At 45.8% G+C, this 16,500-nt stretch overlaps 1 protein-coding gene across 4 annotated transcripts in view; it reads right to left on the minus strand.

Moving 5' to 3' along the window:
• Positions 1-16,500, minus strand: part of RABGAP1 (RAB GTPase activating protein 1) — a 194,981-nt gene that overhangs the window by 70,922 nt on the left and 107,559 nt on the right. For all 4 annotated transcript variants that reach the window (XM_040406072.1, XM_040406074.1, XM_040406073.1 and 1 more), the window contains 3 exons: positions 7,647-7,760; positions 4,869-4,943; positions 3,656-3,781 (listed from right to left, as the gene is read on the minus strand). In XM_040406072.1, the coding sequence (XP_040262006.1) occupies positions 3,656-3,781; positions 4,869-4,943; positions 7,647-7,760 (315 nt within the window). The remainder of the gene's footprint in view (positions 1-3,655; positions 3,782-4,868; positions 4,944-7,646; positions 7,761-16,500) is intronic.

Raw genomic sequence — 16,500 nt, forward strand, 5'->3', positions numbered from 1 at the left:
CCCTTGCACCCCCCTCCTGCCATGGAATAAAGTAACCTGCCTATCAACGGTGAGTGCCGCTCGTTTTGTTTTCTTTTTCTTTTTATCACATATGCTCACTGCAGCTACAAGCTGAGCACCTCCGTGAGGCACCACTCCTCGGCAGTCGCATCCTGACAATTTTAGGTTTGGTGTAGTGCCACTGGTTATCTGCTCTACATTTTACATGTATTCTGTATTAGATGCAAAACTTTAAGGGCATCTGTCAGCAGGATCAGCCCAGCCAATAAGCCTGGTAGGGCTGACACTGCTGATTAAAAACATACGGTACCATTGTTCCCGAGATCAGTTGCTATGTTTAGGAGAAAAGTGTGTTTTAAAGGGTTTACTGATGATCTAACCCGGGAACCCTGCCGATCAGCAGTTAGAAGAGGTCAGGTGCTCAGTGAGCGCAGCGGCCCCTTCCTACACCATGTGAGGTCACCATACCTCGGTCACAGGGGCTAGTTGCAGCTCAGTCCCACTGAAGTGAATGGGGCTGAGCTGCTGTACTATGTAAGGCGCTGTGCTTGGGAGAGATGGCGGGAGCCTGCTGTGCTCACCAGAGCTCCGGTGAGAGTGGCGGCTCCCTGTAACAGCTGACCGGCAGGGGTGGCGGCGCTCGGACCACCGCCGATCTGATAATGGTGACCTATCCTGAGGATAGGTTATCATAATATATTACTCTACCCATTTAATGTATATGCAGGCTTAAGTGCACTGAAGGTGGGCCCTAGCTATGCGGTGCACCTTAGCCCCTCTGTTCTGCTACCCTAGATACTCCTCATTTCACTTGATTAACAGGTACAGTCATCTAGGTGAAGGGTGGACAGTCTCTTGCTACAGAGCTAAGGTGCACAAAGTAGGAATTGCTTGCACTCAGTGCACTTATTTCAAAATTTTTAAAAACACTTATTTCTCCTAAATGCAGCAACAGAAGGGAGACAAAAGGTATGCTTTTAATCAGCGGTGTCAGCCCTAACAAGCATTACGTCTGATTCAGTTGGGTTGCTCCTGCTGACAGATGCTCTAGAAAGGGGTTGCCTGAAAGATTAAAAAATCTCCCCCAAAGTCCCTAAATGCGTTAAAATAATACAAAATTGTATACTCTGTACCAGTTAATGGCCCAGCCATTTCCAATTATGTGGGAATAAGTAGTGAGTGTAGGATCTTTTATTATTTTACCATATTTAGGGATTTTGGGGAGATTTTCTAATTTGTTATACCCCATTAACTTAAGAATTCTAAAAAGTGGACCTCGCTTATTGTGCTGATGACACTGGAATGAGCGTCTCAAACAATATATAGAAATATTATAGAAAGGCTATTCTCTAGATTAGGGTTAGGCAACCTCCGGCACTCCAGTTGTTGTGAAACTACAACTCCCAGCATGCATACTTGCTCTGCTCTTCTCAGACCTCCCATAGAAATTAATAGGAGCATGCTAGGAATTGAAGTTTCATAACAGCTGTAGTGCCGGAGGTTGCTGACCCCCCTGCTCTAGAATGTCACTATACAGGATTGTCCTTCACAAGAACTAAGGGGCTTCAAGTGCATTGTAAAGGTTGAAAACCTATTAACGGATTAAAAACTCACAGGGCAAGTCTGTTTACCCTAAAGGTTTTCCCCACAGTGTGTGGATCTGATTTCTGAAATCTCAGCCACTTCGCTGCTGCTGCAAATGCTGTGGATTTTCTGCATTAAATTCTGATATGGAGAATCAACAGTATTTACGCCGCGTCTGGCCAGAACCTTAGCACTTGATGTCCCCACTCAGAGTGATCTACCAGTTCCTGGCTCTCCTGTGGTTCTTCCTCGATATTTTAAAAGGTCATTAACTTTTTGCTAAACTTTTGATATGTTGTACAGACTAGGGCTGCGGCAAACGATTATTTTAGTAATCGAGTATTCTACCAATTATTTTTACGATTAAATCAAGTACTCCAATAAAAAAAAAATTTTATTAATAGACTGTTTTCCTTTATAAAAACTCATTAGACCCCCTGCCATCAGTCCCCGACACCCTTTGTTCCCCCCGTGCGATCATCCCAAGTGCATCAGCTTCGTTCCCCGCAGTGCCATCAGCTCCACTATCCCCCAGTGCCATCAGCTCTCCCCCACCCCAGTGCCATCAGCTCCACTATCCCCCAGTGCCATCAGCTCTCCCCCACCCCAGTGCCATCAGCTCTCCCCCACCCCAGTGCCATCAGCTCCACTCCCCCAGTGCCATCAGCTCCACTCCCCCAGTGCCATCAGCTCCACTCCCCCAGTGCCATCAGCTCCACTCCCCCAGTGCCATCAGCTCCACTCCCCCAGTGCCATCAGCTCTCCCCCACCCCAGTGCCATCAGCTCCACTCCCCCAGTGCCATCAGCTCCACTCCCCCAGTGCCATCAGCTCCACTCCCCCAGTGCCATCAGCTCTCCCCCACCCCAGTGCCATCAGCTCCACTCCCCCAGTGCCATCAGCTCCACTCCCCCAGTGCCATCAGCTCCACTCCCCCAGTGCCATCAGCTCCACTCCCCCAGTGCCATCAGCTCCACTCCCCCAGTGCCATCAGCTCTCCCCCCCCCCAGTGCCATCAGCTCCACTCCCCCAGTGCCATCAGCTCCACTCCCCCAGTGCCTTCAGCTCATTAGACCCCCTGCCATCAGTCCCAAACACCCTTAGTTCCCCCCGTGCAATCATCCCAAGTGCATAAGCTCCGTTCCCCCTAGTACCATCAGCTCCGCTCCCCCCTTGTGTCATACTCTCTGCTCCCCCCTTGTGTCATACTCTCTGCTCCCCCCTTGTGTCATACTCTCTGCTCCCCCCTTGTGTCATACTCTCTGCTCCCCCCTTGTGTCATACTCTCTGCTCCCCCCTTGTGTCATACTCTCTGCTCCCCCCTTGTGTCATACTCTCTGCTCCCCCCTTGTGTCATACTCTCTGCTCCCCCCTTGTGTCATACTCTCTGCTCCCCCCTTGTGTCATACTCTCTGCTCCCCCCTTGTGCCCTCCTGCGATAAGACCCCCAATGATCCCTGGGACAAGCAGAGAAAAGCATGCATATAGCCTATTCTCCCTCCCTGCTGCACAAGACGGGCTCCAGCGTGTGCTTCCCTTTCCCTTCTAGGTATCATGGGGGTCTGCCCCACAGATCAAAACTTTTGATATGTCTACAAAATATTAAAGATTTGCAAAACGTTAGTGACCCTTTAAGTCTACAATAGCAGTAGCTGCTATAAGAAACTAACCTGCTGGAAAAGTGGAACCCTTTGGCACTGTTGCTTCCAAGGCTTCGCACTTCTTGGGAGATACCTCTCTGCATATTCGTTTCCCATGGAGCATTGCCAATAAGTCTCCATACCATGGAGCACTTCCAGCAAGCCTCTATACAGGACTGGTCTCTTCAAGGATATTCAGCACCATGCCTAAGCACTGACATTGACTAAGCTCTGGGAAATGACCCATGGCTGTTTGCACGTGGTTTCCACAACTGTGCACAAATCACAGGAAAATCTAAATAAAAACTTGCTTTTGGTGAGAATTTAACGTAGAACCTTGTTCCGGGCAAGCTATTTTCTACTTGTAAAGAATAACTTTGCCTTGAATATATAAAGACCTCCAGCTTAAATTCAGCGTTTCTACATGCTGACCTGCATCAGCCGTTCCAGCTGGTAGAACTTGCAGTGCAGATCTTCAAAGTTCTGTTTGAAAAGTTCCCTGAGTCCATAATCGAACATGATTTTGACCAGGACGCTGAAAGCTTGTTCTTCAGGCATCTGTGGAAGCAGAAAAAAAAAAAGTGTCATCTTCCTGCCGGATCTCTTCAATGTAAACACTGCTGCTATTCTCCAGACACATGTTTTTATAAAACATCCCAGATGAATAAGATCACAAAGGCCATGACAGGTCAGGTCTTCAGTATCGGCATCGCTACACACCAGCATAACAATATAACGCGTCCTACCTGGTTACTGGCAAGATGCACTGACATGCGTTGGCAACACAGCAAAAAACCTACATCCCTTAATGACCAGTTTGGAACTCAAAAGGATTTCTCCATTTCAACCTTTCATAGCCAAGATGTGAATAATTACAGTGCTAGTGGTACACGGACAGGCATAATAGTAAGGTATCGATGGCAGCATGATGCCATGTTGTAGGGTGCCAATGGACTGGCGGGCACTGTCAGAGGAAGCCCCCTTCCTCTCTCAAACATTTTTCATGCCATGTCATGCCCCCTCCACAATCTCATGGATACACTAGGCACTTTGCGCAATCTAGACACTCCTGTAATGTGAGGGAAAAGGCAGCACGGATGAATCCCCCGGATCTGGGGTCATGAGAAACTATAGTGACAAATTTTCAATGGATCCAGCGCCTTGGAATTTAGGATAAAACGTAAGTTTTATTTACATGATTTAAAGAACTCCATGGTGTCCTCGGGGGAGGCGTTTCGTGCAGATGGCGCTTCATCATGGAGTTCTTTTAATCATGTAAATAAAATTTACGTTTTATCCTAAATTCCAAAGTGCTGGATCCACTGAAAATTTGTCACTGAACACCCACAAGATCACTGTGATGGATATATCCACATGAAGAACATATCCATCATTCGTCTTCGTTAAAGGGGTTGTCTCACTTCAGCAAATGCAAGCAGTGTACAATGCGATGGAAAAATCGACTCCAGCCAGCAAAGGAGGCAATATGGACAATCACAATACATTAGTAAGTGCCTTGTATTAACTTTATCTACATAATAAATGCCATTTGCTGAAGTGAGACAACCCCTTTAAAGGGTTAATATACAGTGTCCGACCCATGAAAATGCAAGATTTACCGAAACAAACACGAGCGTAAACCTACGTGTAGCAAGAGAACTGCAGCGAGGAAGGACTGTCCTTGACAATACCCGATCTCCTCATCGTACACAGAGTAGGCCTGGAAGAAGAAGACAGCAGACAGATGGTCATAACATCCTCAAACAAGTCGGAAACTTTGAGCAGAGCCAATAGTAGTACTATTGAGATACTCACAGGCTCGTGAATCACAAGTACATGGCAGGCATCTCATTCTCTGATTTATACTGTTTATAGAAGTGAATGAACGCTCACATACTAGTCATAACGGTGGAAAGACACATGGGAGCCATACGGGTAGTCAGATCAAGGACATACATCGCACAAGAGGGAAAACACAGTGAGAGACAAAATCCATACTGTATGTGGTTTTTTCCCAGAGCTACAGGTGAGTTCTCGACATAGGTTCAGTGATGAAATGATGAGGCCAGGGCAATGCCTTGAAGGGTGCAGCAGTGTGTTCCTTAACGAGGTCCCTGCAGGCTGGATAGCACCCAGGATCCCTGACGACTGCCCCTTACAACTGAACTCTCATCCTTGGGAGCCACCACTGCTTTTTTCTGTCGCTCTTTTAGAGGGAGCTGAGCGCTTCTGTCCACAGCATGTCGGGCCGCCCGCGGGGCTATTGTCCTGCACTCATATGATCTTATGAGTGGGGGACAATAATCCCGCAGGCGGCCCGACCTCCACAGCATCATTGTAATCTATGCAGCTGTATACTCCTGTGCGCACAATCAATGTCGCTCCGGGACATATGGCCCGCTCACGGACCGTATATCTCGGAGGGCATACGGTCGTGTGCAAGAGGCCTTACAATGAGAAATGACACAGGGAAAAAGTATTGAACACAAGAAGAAAGAGAGGTGCAAAAAGCCATGGAAAGCCATGACACCAGCTGAACGCTATCAGTAATTAGAAAGCAATCCCTATACTGGTTCAACTGATGGCCTATAAAAAGGTGTCTCATTACCAAGGTGCCACATGAGAAACATGATGGGTAAAACGATTGAGCTCTCTCAAGACCTTTGTAACCTTATTGTTGGCCTTGGTTACAGAAGATACACACACAAAAGGCACTACATATCAACCCAAAAACACCATACCAACAGTGAAGTTTGGAGGTGGGAACATCATGGTGCGGGGCTGTTTTTCAGGATACGGCACCGGCAAACCTTTATATAATTGAAGGAAGGATGAATGGACAAATGTACTGAGACATTCTTTATAAAAAATCTTCTGCCGTCTACCAGGATGATGATGATCCCAGCCATGTGTTCCCTCATCCTCATACAGATTCATGGTTTCTGACAGCACGATCTTCTGCCCTGATTGGTAGTGCCTGCATGAACGGTAGGATCACTCGACGAACGAGCGAAACGCGGCACATTTACATGGCCAGATTGTTGGGAACGGCAGTTCGCAGGAATAGACATTCGCGATAATCTGCCTGGTTCTCAGGCCATCTAAATGCACCTTAACCCCTTAGGGACCACCCATACACCTTTTTACAGCAGTCACTAAGGGCCTTAGGCTGGGCTGCCTCTTTTTTACGGGGCCCCCGTCTAAGCGCTGCACGGGTCTTTGAGAGCCACAATCCTGCTCTAACAGCCCCCCATCGGCACCCCGCAAATGTGATCACGGGGTGCCGATTTGTGTAAAGGCTGGCTGGGGTCTGATGTAGGCCCCAAACCCGCCTGCTGGTCAATGTTAGTACAGCACTCACATTAAAATGCGATGCACTAAAGAGACAGTGCATTGCATTTTAAAATCAATCAGAATATTGTCTGTTATAGCCCCCTCGTGGGACTATTAAGTGGTATAAAAAAAAAAAGTAAAAAAACAAAAACGAAACACATTTATTAAATAAAAAATAATTCCAGTAAAATTAAAAACATGCTTTTTTCCATAGAAAATACGATTTTCAATGAAAAATAAAACAAAACAAAAAAATCTCCCCCTTATGTTTTGTATCGCCGCGTCCGTAACGACCTACACTACACAAATTATCATACTTATATTATACTTAGTTGCCACTGAAAAAAACGTGACAAGTGATTAAAAAAAATAGTAATTTACTCCAAAATGATACCAATGAAAACTACAAGTCGTCCCGTAAAAATCAAGCCCTCACAACTTCATAGAAAGAAAAATAAAAAAAGTTATGGGTCTTGGGAAGCGGTGATGCAAAAAGATTTTATTCCCTTTTAAAAAAAAAAAAAAGGGGTTTTATTGAACAAAAGTAGTAAAATAGAAAAAAAAAATACATGTATTTGGTATCGCTGTAATTGTACTGACCCAGAGAATAAAGATATTATGTTATTTATCCAGAAAAATTAACGCCGTAAAAACAGGCTGTATGTGTGCCCCTGTGCTCCTTAGGCCTCATACACACGGGCGTTGTTTTGGTCCGCATCCGAGCCGCAGTTTTTGCAGCTCGGATGCGGACCCATTCACTTCAATGGGGCCGCAAAAGATGCAGACAGCACTCCGTGTGCTGTCTGCACCCGTTGCTCCGTTCAAAAAAATATATATATAACACGTCCTATTCTTGTCCGTGCTTTGCGGACAAGAATAGGCAGTTACATTTAAGGCTGTCCCTGCCGTTCCGCAAATTGCGGAACACGCACGGACGCCATCCGTGTTTTGCGGATCTGCGGACCGCAAAACACACCATGGTCGTCTGCATGTAGCCTTACACGGGTACACGGCACATATAGTGTACTACAGGTCTAACGTCAAGATGAGATAAAATTACATTTTATGTTTTCTATGATGCATGCATTACCTTGCAGATTTTGTAAAGAGAGTCCTGTCCATCTCCTCCAGTATCTTTGAAGTAGTCATGGGCTGGGAACGTCCTGTTGATATCACGTGTGATGGCGCTGTCCTGTGGAGACTCCTGAGAAAACAAAACCATATCATATCAAGTCCCCAAAGTTTTACCTTCAATAACCTTACATTCATTCTTCTCCTGAAGAAGGCAGAGGGGTAAAATTAGTACATTTGTGTGTATCTGGCATGATGTATACAATTCACCAACAATTATAAATATAAGGGATCATTTATCAGACTGGTGTAAAGTAGAACTGGCTTAGTTGCCCATAGCAACCAGATTCCTCCTTTTATTTTAGACAGCTCCGTTGGAAAATGAAAGGTGGAATCTGATTGGTTGCTATGGGCAACTAAGCCAGTTCTACTTTACACCAGTCTGATAAATGACCCCCAAAATGTGTAAATATAATGAATTATAGGGCATTTGGGTCTAATGTAATATATACAAGGATCCTGCCCTACTATTCCTAACGGATATACATATGTGTTAGCAAAATGCACTTGAATTGAGCTCCACACATTTTGGAACAACGACAGGCCCAACCTGATGAGCACTGCACCAGTATGAATGATCTTCTCCAAAGTAGTTGAAAGTCATGTGCAGCTGGTTATCAGAATACATAGTCATAGGGTTTAGAGCTTTTTCAGTCGCAGAGCTCCAAATCATCTGCTTCCCTTCACACAGCCATTGAGATATCTGGTAAAATGATATCTACCTGCAGCCAGGTAAGGGTAGGTTCACACTAGCGTTAAAAGAAACCACCAGGCTGTCCCAAAAATGGGGTCTGGCGGTGAACGGCAGGATCCAGTTACGCCAGATCCGGTGAACTCCGCCAGGCTGTCCCCTGCTAAACACAAGTGTAAACCCCCCCCTAAATCACACCACAGATCTAGGCAGATTTCCCATTCAGAAATCTAGGACAGTTGGGATACTATGTTGTCTGTCACTCAATTTTTCGAGAAAAATATGCAACCAAAAAAGTCTACTCGCCCTTTTCTACTCACAATTTAGAAAAGGTGCTGCCAAGTTCTCTTTAAAAAAAAGTGTACCTGTGCTTAAAGTGTAACTGCCATTTCACTACCAAAAATGAAATTCCTAACATATGTGATGCTGAAAGGAAGATATTCATGAAGCTGCATTTTTCAGCTAATTTTACCTTTCTGATGTCTGTATTCAGCCCTTAGCAACCATATTTCTCTGTGCCTCTATTTCAGCAACTTCCTAAGATGGCCTCTGCTGCTCTTCCTGTGATGATCTTTGCCCTTCCTCAAGGCCATCCTGTATTTCCCTCACTTCCCATAAGCCCTTGCTCTCCTCACATGAACTAGCAGGATAAATCAGAACGCAGATAACTTCCCACAGTACCCAAAGCAGTGTGTATCCTCACATACAGCTAACCAGAGACAAGCCCGGCAATTACATTAAATCAGTAAGCATTTCTTTTAACCTCTTAATAGCCAGCTGTCCCTCATTCTCTTCCAGACTGACTTCTTATATAACTTCTTATATCTCTGGTTTGGTACCAGCTAGAAATATGGGCTTTGTATTGTCTGAAAGCTGACATTCCAAGCTTTCAGACATAAATCTGTTCAGTACAGGGGAAGATATCAATGATAGCAATCGGGATGCTGTGAATGAAGCTGAAAGTAAAAGCCGATTTTGCCCGCAATTATTCCCGCCTCTATTTCTAACAGCGATTTCTCCTCTGTTGTTTGGACTAGAGCGGTCCTTCTGGTCTTGTATGAAAGGACTGTCAGCTTTTAAATAAGACCAGTTGCATATTTCTAGCTGCTACCATTGAGAAGATATCACCATCTAAAGCAGCCCTCCCCCTCCACTTTCTGCCTCAGCCCAGCTCCAGGCTGTCAGGGCTAAGCTCCTCCTCCCAGAGCTCACCCGTCTCTTGTTAGTTATAATACTGAGAAGTCTCCTGTCAGTTCCCGCACATTCCTGCAGATGATCAGATGACACAGGTCCTTCCCATAGGGGAGCCGCTAAACAGTATAAATTTTTTTGGGCGAACATTAGAAAACTGTAAGGGCCAGTTCACATGACTGATTATGAAATACACGCTTAAAAAAAAAATCAGCGCGGAATACATGTCCTTTTTAAAGAGCGGGGGAAAAAGTGTGCTTTTTCGTGCAATTTTTTACGCATCTTTTTTTTTTTTTACCAGTGGGTGTTCACTTCAATATAAAGCAGTTTTTGAAGCAGATCTTTGCCAAAAATGCATGGACTTTCACGGAGCTGTTATTTTCTGCTTTCTATTTATTTCAATGGGAGATTCAGCGCTGCTTCTGCCCCCCGATAGGGCGTGCTACTTCTTTTTTTTAGTCTTCTTTTTTAGTACGTACTGCTTTCTATTGAGATGACTGGGAGGCTGTTTTGAGGCATTTCTGGAGCGGATTTGAAGCTGATTTTGAGGCAGAAACGCTCCAAAATAAACGCCAGTGTGAACTGGCCTTAAATTACACTATATTAGACATTATTATTTTGGGAAAACACAACATAAATTGAACTTTGAGAAAAAAAATGAATACTCGTTAACTAAAATATTTTGATATGTCATAGTGAATTATCAAGTTTTTTCTTGGTGGGGGTCTGAATGCTGAGACCCCTACTGATCTCTAGAACATGGAAAGAGAAGCAATCATCCAGAGTGCTCTCTCTCCTTGCTCCAGGAGACAGTCTAATGGGGAGATTTATCAATCAATCTGCGACAAAATTACATGCAAACTAAATGGTGCCAAATTTATCACATAGCAGAAGTAATAAACAGTAAATAAACAGTAATTTCCACAGTACCCTTAACAGTGACCTCCACAGTAACCCGCTCCCTTAACAGTCACCTCCACAGCAGCTGCCCCTTTAATAGTGGCCTTTACAGTCCCCTGCCAACTTAACAGTGACCTCCACAGTGCCTGCCCCTTTAACAGTGAACTCCACAGTGGCCTGCCCCCTTAACAGTAACATCCACAGCACCCGCCCCTTTTAACAGTGACCTCCACAGTGGCTGTCCCTTTATTAGTGACCTCCACAGTACCCCATCTCCTTAACAGCGATTTCCACAATAATCCGCCCCCTTATCAGTGACCTCCATAGCAGCTGCCCCTTTATTAGTGACCTCGACAGCCCCCCCCCCCCTTAACAGTAACCTCCACAGCGCCCACCCTTTTAACAGTGACCTACACAGCGACCGCCCCTTTATTAGTGACATCCACAGTATCCCGTCTCCTTAACAGTGATTTCTACAATAACCCGTCCCCTTAACAGTGACCTCCAAAGAGCTCCATTCCCTTAAAATGTGACCTCCACAACACCCCACCCCCTTAACAGTAACTTCTACAACACCCCGCCCCTTAACACTGACCTCCATAGCAGACCGTCCCCTGCCTCCAGAGCGCCCACCCCTTTAACAGTGACTGCCATAGTACCCTGCTGCCTTAACTGTGACCCCAACCGGGACTGCCCCTTTAATGGTGACCTTGACAGTCCCCTGCCCCCTTAAAAGTAACCTCCACAGTGCCCTGCCCCCTTACTAGTGACCTTCACAGCGCCCGCCCATTTATTAGTGACCTCCACAGTACCCCCGTCACGATGTGGTGTGGGAGGAGAACTCCACACCAAACACTAAACGGAGGGAGAAGGTACCAGGCCTGCAAACTAAGGAAAGGGGGAAGGTCACCACCTAATAAATCCCAACCCGAGCCCTGACTGCTAACAGAATGAACAGACCCAGATGGTAGGACTGTTCATCCGCAGGAACCTAAGCCTGGCTCACCCTAGAAGGCCCTGAAGATAGTGATTGGGGAAGAGTCTGCCTCAGGTCTGGTACCAAAAGACAGGGAAATAATCACAATACAAACAGGAAAGACACTTAACTCTGGGTAAATAGAAAGCAGGAACTCAGCCGAGATCCAGACACCAAACGAACCACAACCAGAATAAGCCATCAACCGCAAGGAGTGATGGGTAAAGCCAGACTAAGGAGGGAGTAGTAATGATCACATGATCTACACCTGAAAAGGAGGTGTGGACATCCCAGCAATACATGGACAAAGTGAAACCAAAAGAAGCTGTCAGATCACTGACGTGCAGCTAGTCTTTCAGATCTTCTACCACCTGTCAAGGGTGTGACAACCCCATGTCCTTAACAGTGATTTCCACAATAACCCGCCCCCTTAACAGTGACCTCTACAGCACTAAGTGCCTTAACACTGACCTCCATAGCGGACCGTCCCCTTAACTGTGACCTATACAGCACTCCTCTCCCTTAACAGTGTCATCCACAGCACTCTGCCCCTTTAAAGGTGACCTACAGCAGTGAAGGTTATGGAAAGGGTTATGGAAACCTAGTGTAAAACTGCGTATGGCAATACTAAGGGCCTGCAAGCTTCTACTGGCTGATAAGGGTCATGTGACCGTGTGTATGGCAGTTGGGATATGAGTGAAAGACATGCAGGCTTCTACTGGCTAATGCAGGTCATGTGATGGTGCCATATTAGCATTTTTTGGGAATATCTCATGATCGGTACGTCCTAGAGAGCTGAGACCTGGCCTAAAACCTTCACCAGATGTACTTATGTCCCAAATTTGGTTGCGCATAAAGGACAGACGGACGGACAGACAGAAACTCATATATTATATTATATTATATATTTATATTTATATGAGATTAGTATTCACTCCAAAAAGGATTCACGCCAAAATAAAAACCTGCAGAGAAAAGTAAGCGTGGTTAATTAAATGGCATCAGGACTGGTCACATTAATGATTGTTTCAGAGAAAAGGCGTAAATAAAGGCGATGTTGTAAGCATACCCCGGACAAACCTAAACTCATGTAAAGTCATATGCTACAAGCGAAACTGTAACTTTCCTGCAGAGCTAGCCATATTTAATACTTTTTGTTCTCCCACAAAATGGCGTGAAAACATGTTGCAATTGCCGTCAATATGTCGCAAATCTGCACTATGATAAATTTAGTCTCAAATTTCACCACTTTCATCTCCAGTTCTAAAAGTTAGTTAAGGTGCAAATTGCACCAACATTGCTAAATCTCCCCCATTGACCTCAGCTGGCTACAACCAGAAGAATTATATAAAAGAACATACAACATACACTACTCACAAAAATTTTGGGATATTTGGCTTATGGGTGAAATTTCAGGATGAACCTATAATGCCCTCTAACCTTTACAGGTGAACTTAATGTGACCTTCTCTAAACTTTTGAATGCGCATTTCCAACTGCTCAATGTTTCAGTACTTTTTGCACATCTTGCTGTTCTCTAAAAAGGAGCTTAACGGCAAAATTCACAACAGGTGTTTGATCCATGAATCGCCCAATAAATTTCCTGGTTCAATTAGGCTACTTTCCCACTAGCGTTTTTGCTGGATCCGGCAGGGCTCAGCAAAAACGCTTCTGTTACTGATAATACAACCGTCTGCATCCGTTATTAATGCATCAGGTTGTATTATCTTTAAAGGGAACCTGTCACCTGGATTTTGTGTATAGAGCTGAGGACATGGGTTGCTAGATCGCCGCTTGCACATCCGCAATACCCAGTCCCCATAGCTCTGTGTGCTTTAATTGTGTATAAAAACCGATTTGATCCATATGCAAATTAACCTGAGATGAGTCAGAGCTTAAAAAATATGTGACTCTTCTCTGGTCACACAAGTAAGATATGACTCTTATGTTAATTTGCATATGTATCAAATTGTTTTTTTTACACAATAAAAGCACACAGAGCTATGGGGACTGGGTATTGCGGATGTGCTAGCGGCCACCTAGCAACCCATGTCCTCAGCTCTATACCCAAAATCCAGGTGACAGGTTCCCTTTAAAGGGAGTCTGTCACCTCCATATGGCCATATACAGTGCTTACATGGCTCTGTAGCACACCTATACAGGATTGTAACGGTACCTTTGTTCTTTTCTTTAGACTTGCACAAGCAGAAAAAACGAAGTTTAATTCATATGCAAATGAGCACTCGCAAGTGCCCAGGGGCGGCGTTCAGTGTGTAGGTGCCCAGGGGCGGTGTTCAGTGTGTAGGTGCCCAGGGGCGGCGTTCAGTGTGTAGGTGCCCAGGGGCGGCGTTCAGTGTGTAGGTGCCCAGGGGCGGTGTTCAGTGTGTAGGTGCCCAGGGGCGGCGTTCAGTGTGTAGGTGCCCAGGGGCGGCGTTCAGTGTGTAGGTGCCCAGGGGCGGCGTTCAGTGTGTAGGTGCCCAGGGGCGGTGTTCAGTGTGTAGGTGCCCAGGGGCGGCGTTCAGTGTGTAGGTGCCCAGGGGCGGCGTTCAGTGTGTAGGTGCCCAGGGGCGGTGTTCAGTGTGTAGGTGCCCAGGGGCGGCGTTCAGTGTGTAGGTGCCCAGGCTGCTCTGCCTTCTTTTCACTTTATTCCTCCCCAGCCTCTTACTTTGCCCGCCCTCCAAGTCCTTTATGTCATCGCTAGGTCCGGCCAAGATCCCACGCCTGTGCACTGCTTCGCCGGGCTGGGGCCTGTGCACGGTGATGCCCATTGTGGGCACTGCATCGCTTCACCTAGTGCGCATGCCCTCGGCCGGGCTTATCAATGAGGCAAGAGACTTGGAGGGCGGGCAAAGGAAGAGACTGGGGAGGAGTAAAGTGAAAAGAAGGCAGAGCAGCCTGGGCACCTACACACTGAACACCGCCCCTGGGCACCTACACACTGAACACCGCCCCTGGGCACTTGCGAGTGCTCATTTGCATACGACTTAAACTTCGTTTTTCCTGCTTGTGCAAGTCTAAAGAAAAGAACAAAGGTACCGTTACAATCCTGTATAGGTGTGCTACAGAGCCATGTAAGCACTGTATATGGCTATATGGAGGTGACAGACTCCCTTTAACATAGCAATGACTGATCCGTCATGAACACCATTGAAAGTCAATGGGGGACAGATACGTTTTCTATTGTGTCAGAGAAAATGGATCCGTCCCCATTTACTTGCATTGTGGGTCATGCCGGATCCGTTTTGCTCCGCATCCCATGACGGAAAGAATACCGCAGCCAAACAGAACAGAATGCTTTTTGGCAATTTGGCAATGGGGACAAAACGGAACCGTTTTTCTCCGTTATTGAGATCCTATGACAGATGTCAATACAGGAAAATAGAAAAGCTAGTGTGAAAGGAGCATTAAAATCTGTATTTAAACAGTCCTCCTCATCCCAATTTTGACATCATGAGACCAAGACATCACCTAACAAATGATCAACACTACCTTGCCATTGCGTGGCTTCAAGCCAGATGTTCTCAGACGGAAGAGGCCACCGAGCTTAGAGCGTCACAGAGAGTCATCAGCAGATTGTATCAGAGATACAGAGACACTGGAAGAGTTACTGAAAGGCATAGAAGTGGACATCCTTTGGCCACATCCCACACTGATGACCGCTTCATTGTGAACAAGGCCCTGCAGAACCGGATGATGAATGCCACACAACTCCAGGCACATTTAAGGGAGGCGAGAGGTACCCAAGTGTTATACCAGACCATTTGCAACCGTTTACATCAGCATGACCTGCGTACTAGACGACCTGCAAGGGTATCTGACCACACCATCAGGCACATGCGTCATCGTCCTGCATGGGCAAAGGGACCAGTGGGTCTCAGTGCTGTTCACTGATGAAAGTTGATTCACGCTGAGCAGAAATTATGGCCGTCAACAATGTTGAAGACATCAAGGAGAGCGCTATGCATCAGCCACTTTTTTTCCTGTGGTGGTGGTGTTACAGTGTGGGCAGGTGTGTCTAGTCAATACAGAACTGTCCTTTACTTTGTGAATGGTACAGTGACAAGCCCATACTACTTGAATAACACCAATTTTCCAGTCATTGTGCCTCTGCATGAACACCACAGGCCTAATTTCATCTTCCTGGATGACAATGCGCCAGCTCATCGATGTCGCATTATTAGAGAACGGCTGCTGGAGACAGGGGTACCGCAAATGGAGTGCCCTGCACTTTCTCCAGACCTGAATCCCATTGAAACCCTATGGGAACAGCTGAGTCGCTGTGTAGAGGCTCTTAACTCTGTACCCCAGAACCTCACTCACTGACATGAGGGCCACCCTTCAAGAAAAGTGGGATGCCATACCTCAGCAGACAATAGGTCGACTTGTGAACAGCATGAGACGTCGCTGTCAAGCTGTAATTGATGATCAAGGCCACATGACAAGTTATTAAGACATTGACATTTTTGTGGGGTTATACCCACCACTGGTGTTGGCTTTTGTTTCAATAAATTGTTTGAGATGAGGAAATAAACACTGCATGCTTCTACTTAAATGCCCTACTCTCATGATATAATATCATTGTAGCGTGAACTTTTTATGTTTTCCATCTATTTCACCCAAAAGCCAAATATCCCTAACTTTTTGGGAGTAGTGCACCGGTATCTAAAAATATATTTTAAAAAAAATTTACCACCACAAAATGAAAACATTGTATACAATAGAAACCTTACGTAGGACTGTATATGTCCTGACATAAAAGCGTGCGCACCAGTCCAAAAATGAGGACAAACCTGAGTGCCCAGACAACTACTGCCTGAGGAAGCGGGTTATTCTAGCGATACGTATGGGGCTAGGCTGGTGCGCCTACATGGACCTGGAAACTCACTTTAACATCATGTGTATACTTGGATGTCATGTTTTAGCATCTTGTATGTATTTATTGCCTTATTTTTGAGTTGTCTGGGCACTCAGGATTGTCCTCATTTTTGGACTGGTGCGCACGCATTTATGTCAGGACATATACAGTCCTACCTAAGGTTTCTATTGTATACAATGT

Source organism: Bufo bufo, chromosome 8 (assembly GCF_905171765.1).
Source record: "Bufo bufo chromosome 8, aBufBuf1.1, whole genome shotgun sequence".
Taxonomy (NCBI): Eukaryota; Metazoa; Chordata; class Amphibia; order Anura; family Bufonidae; genus Bufo; species Bufo bufo.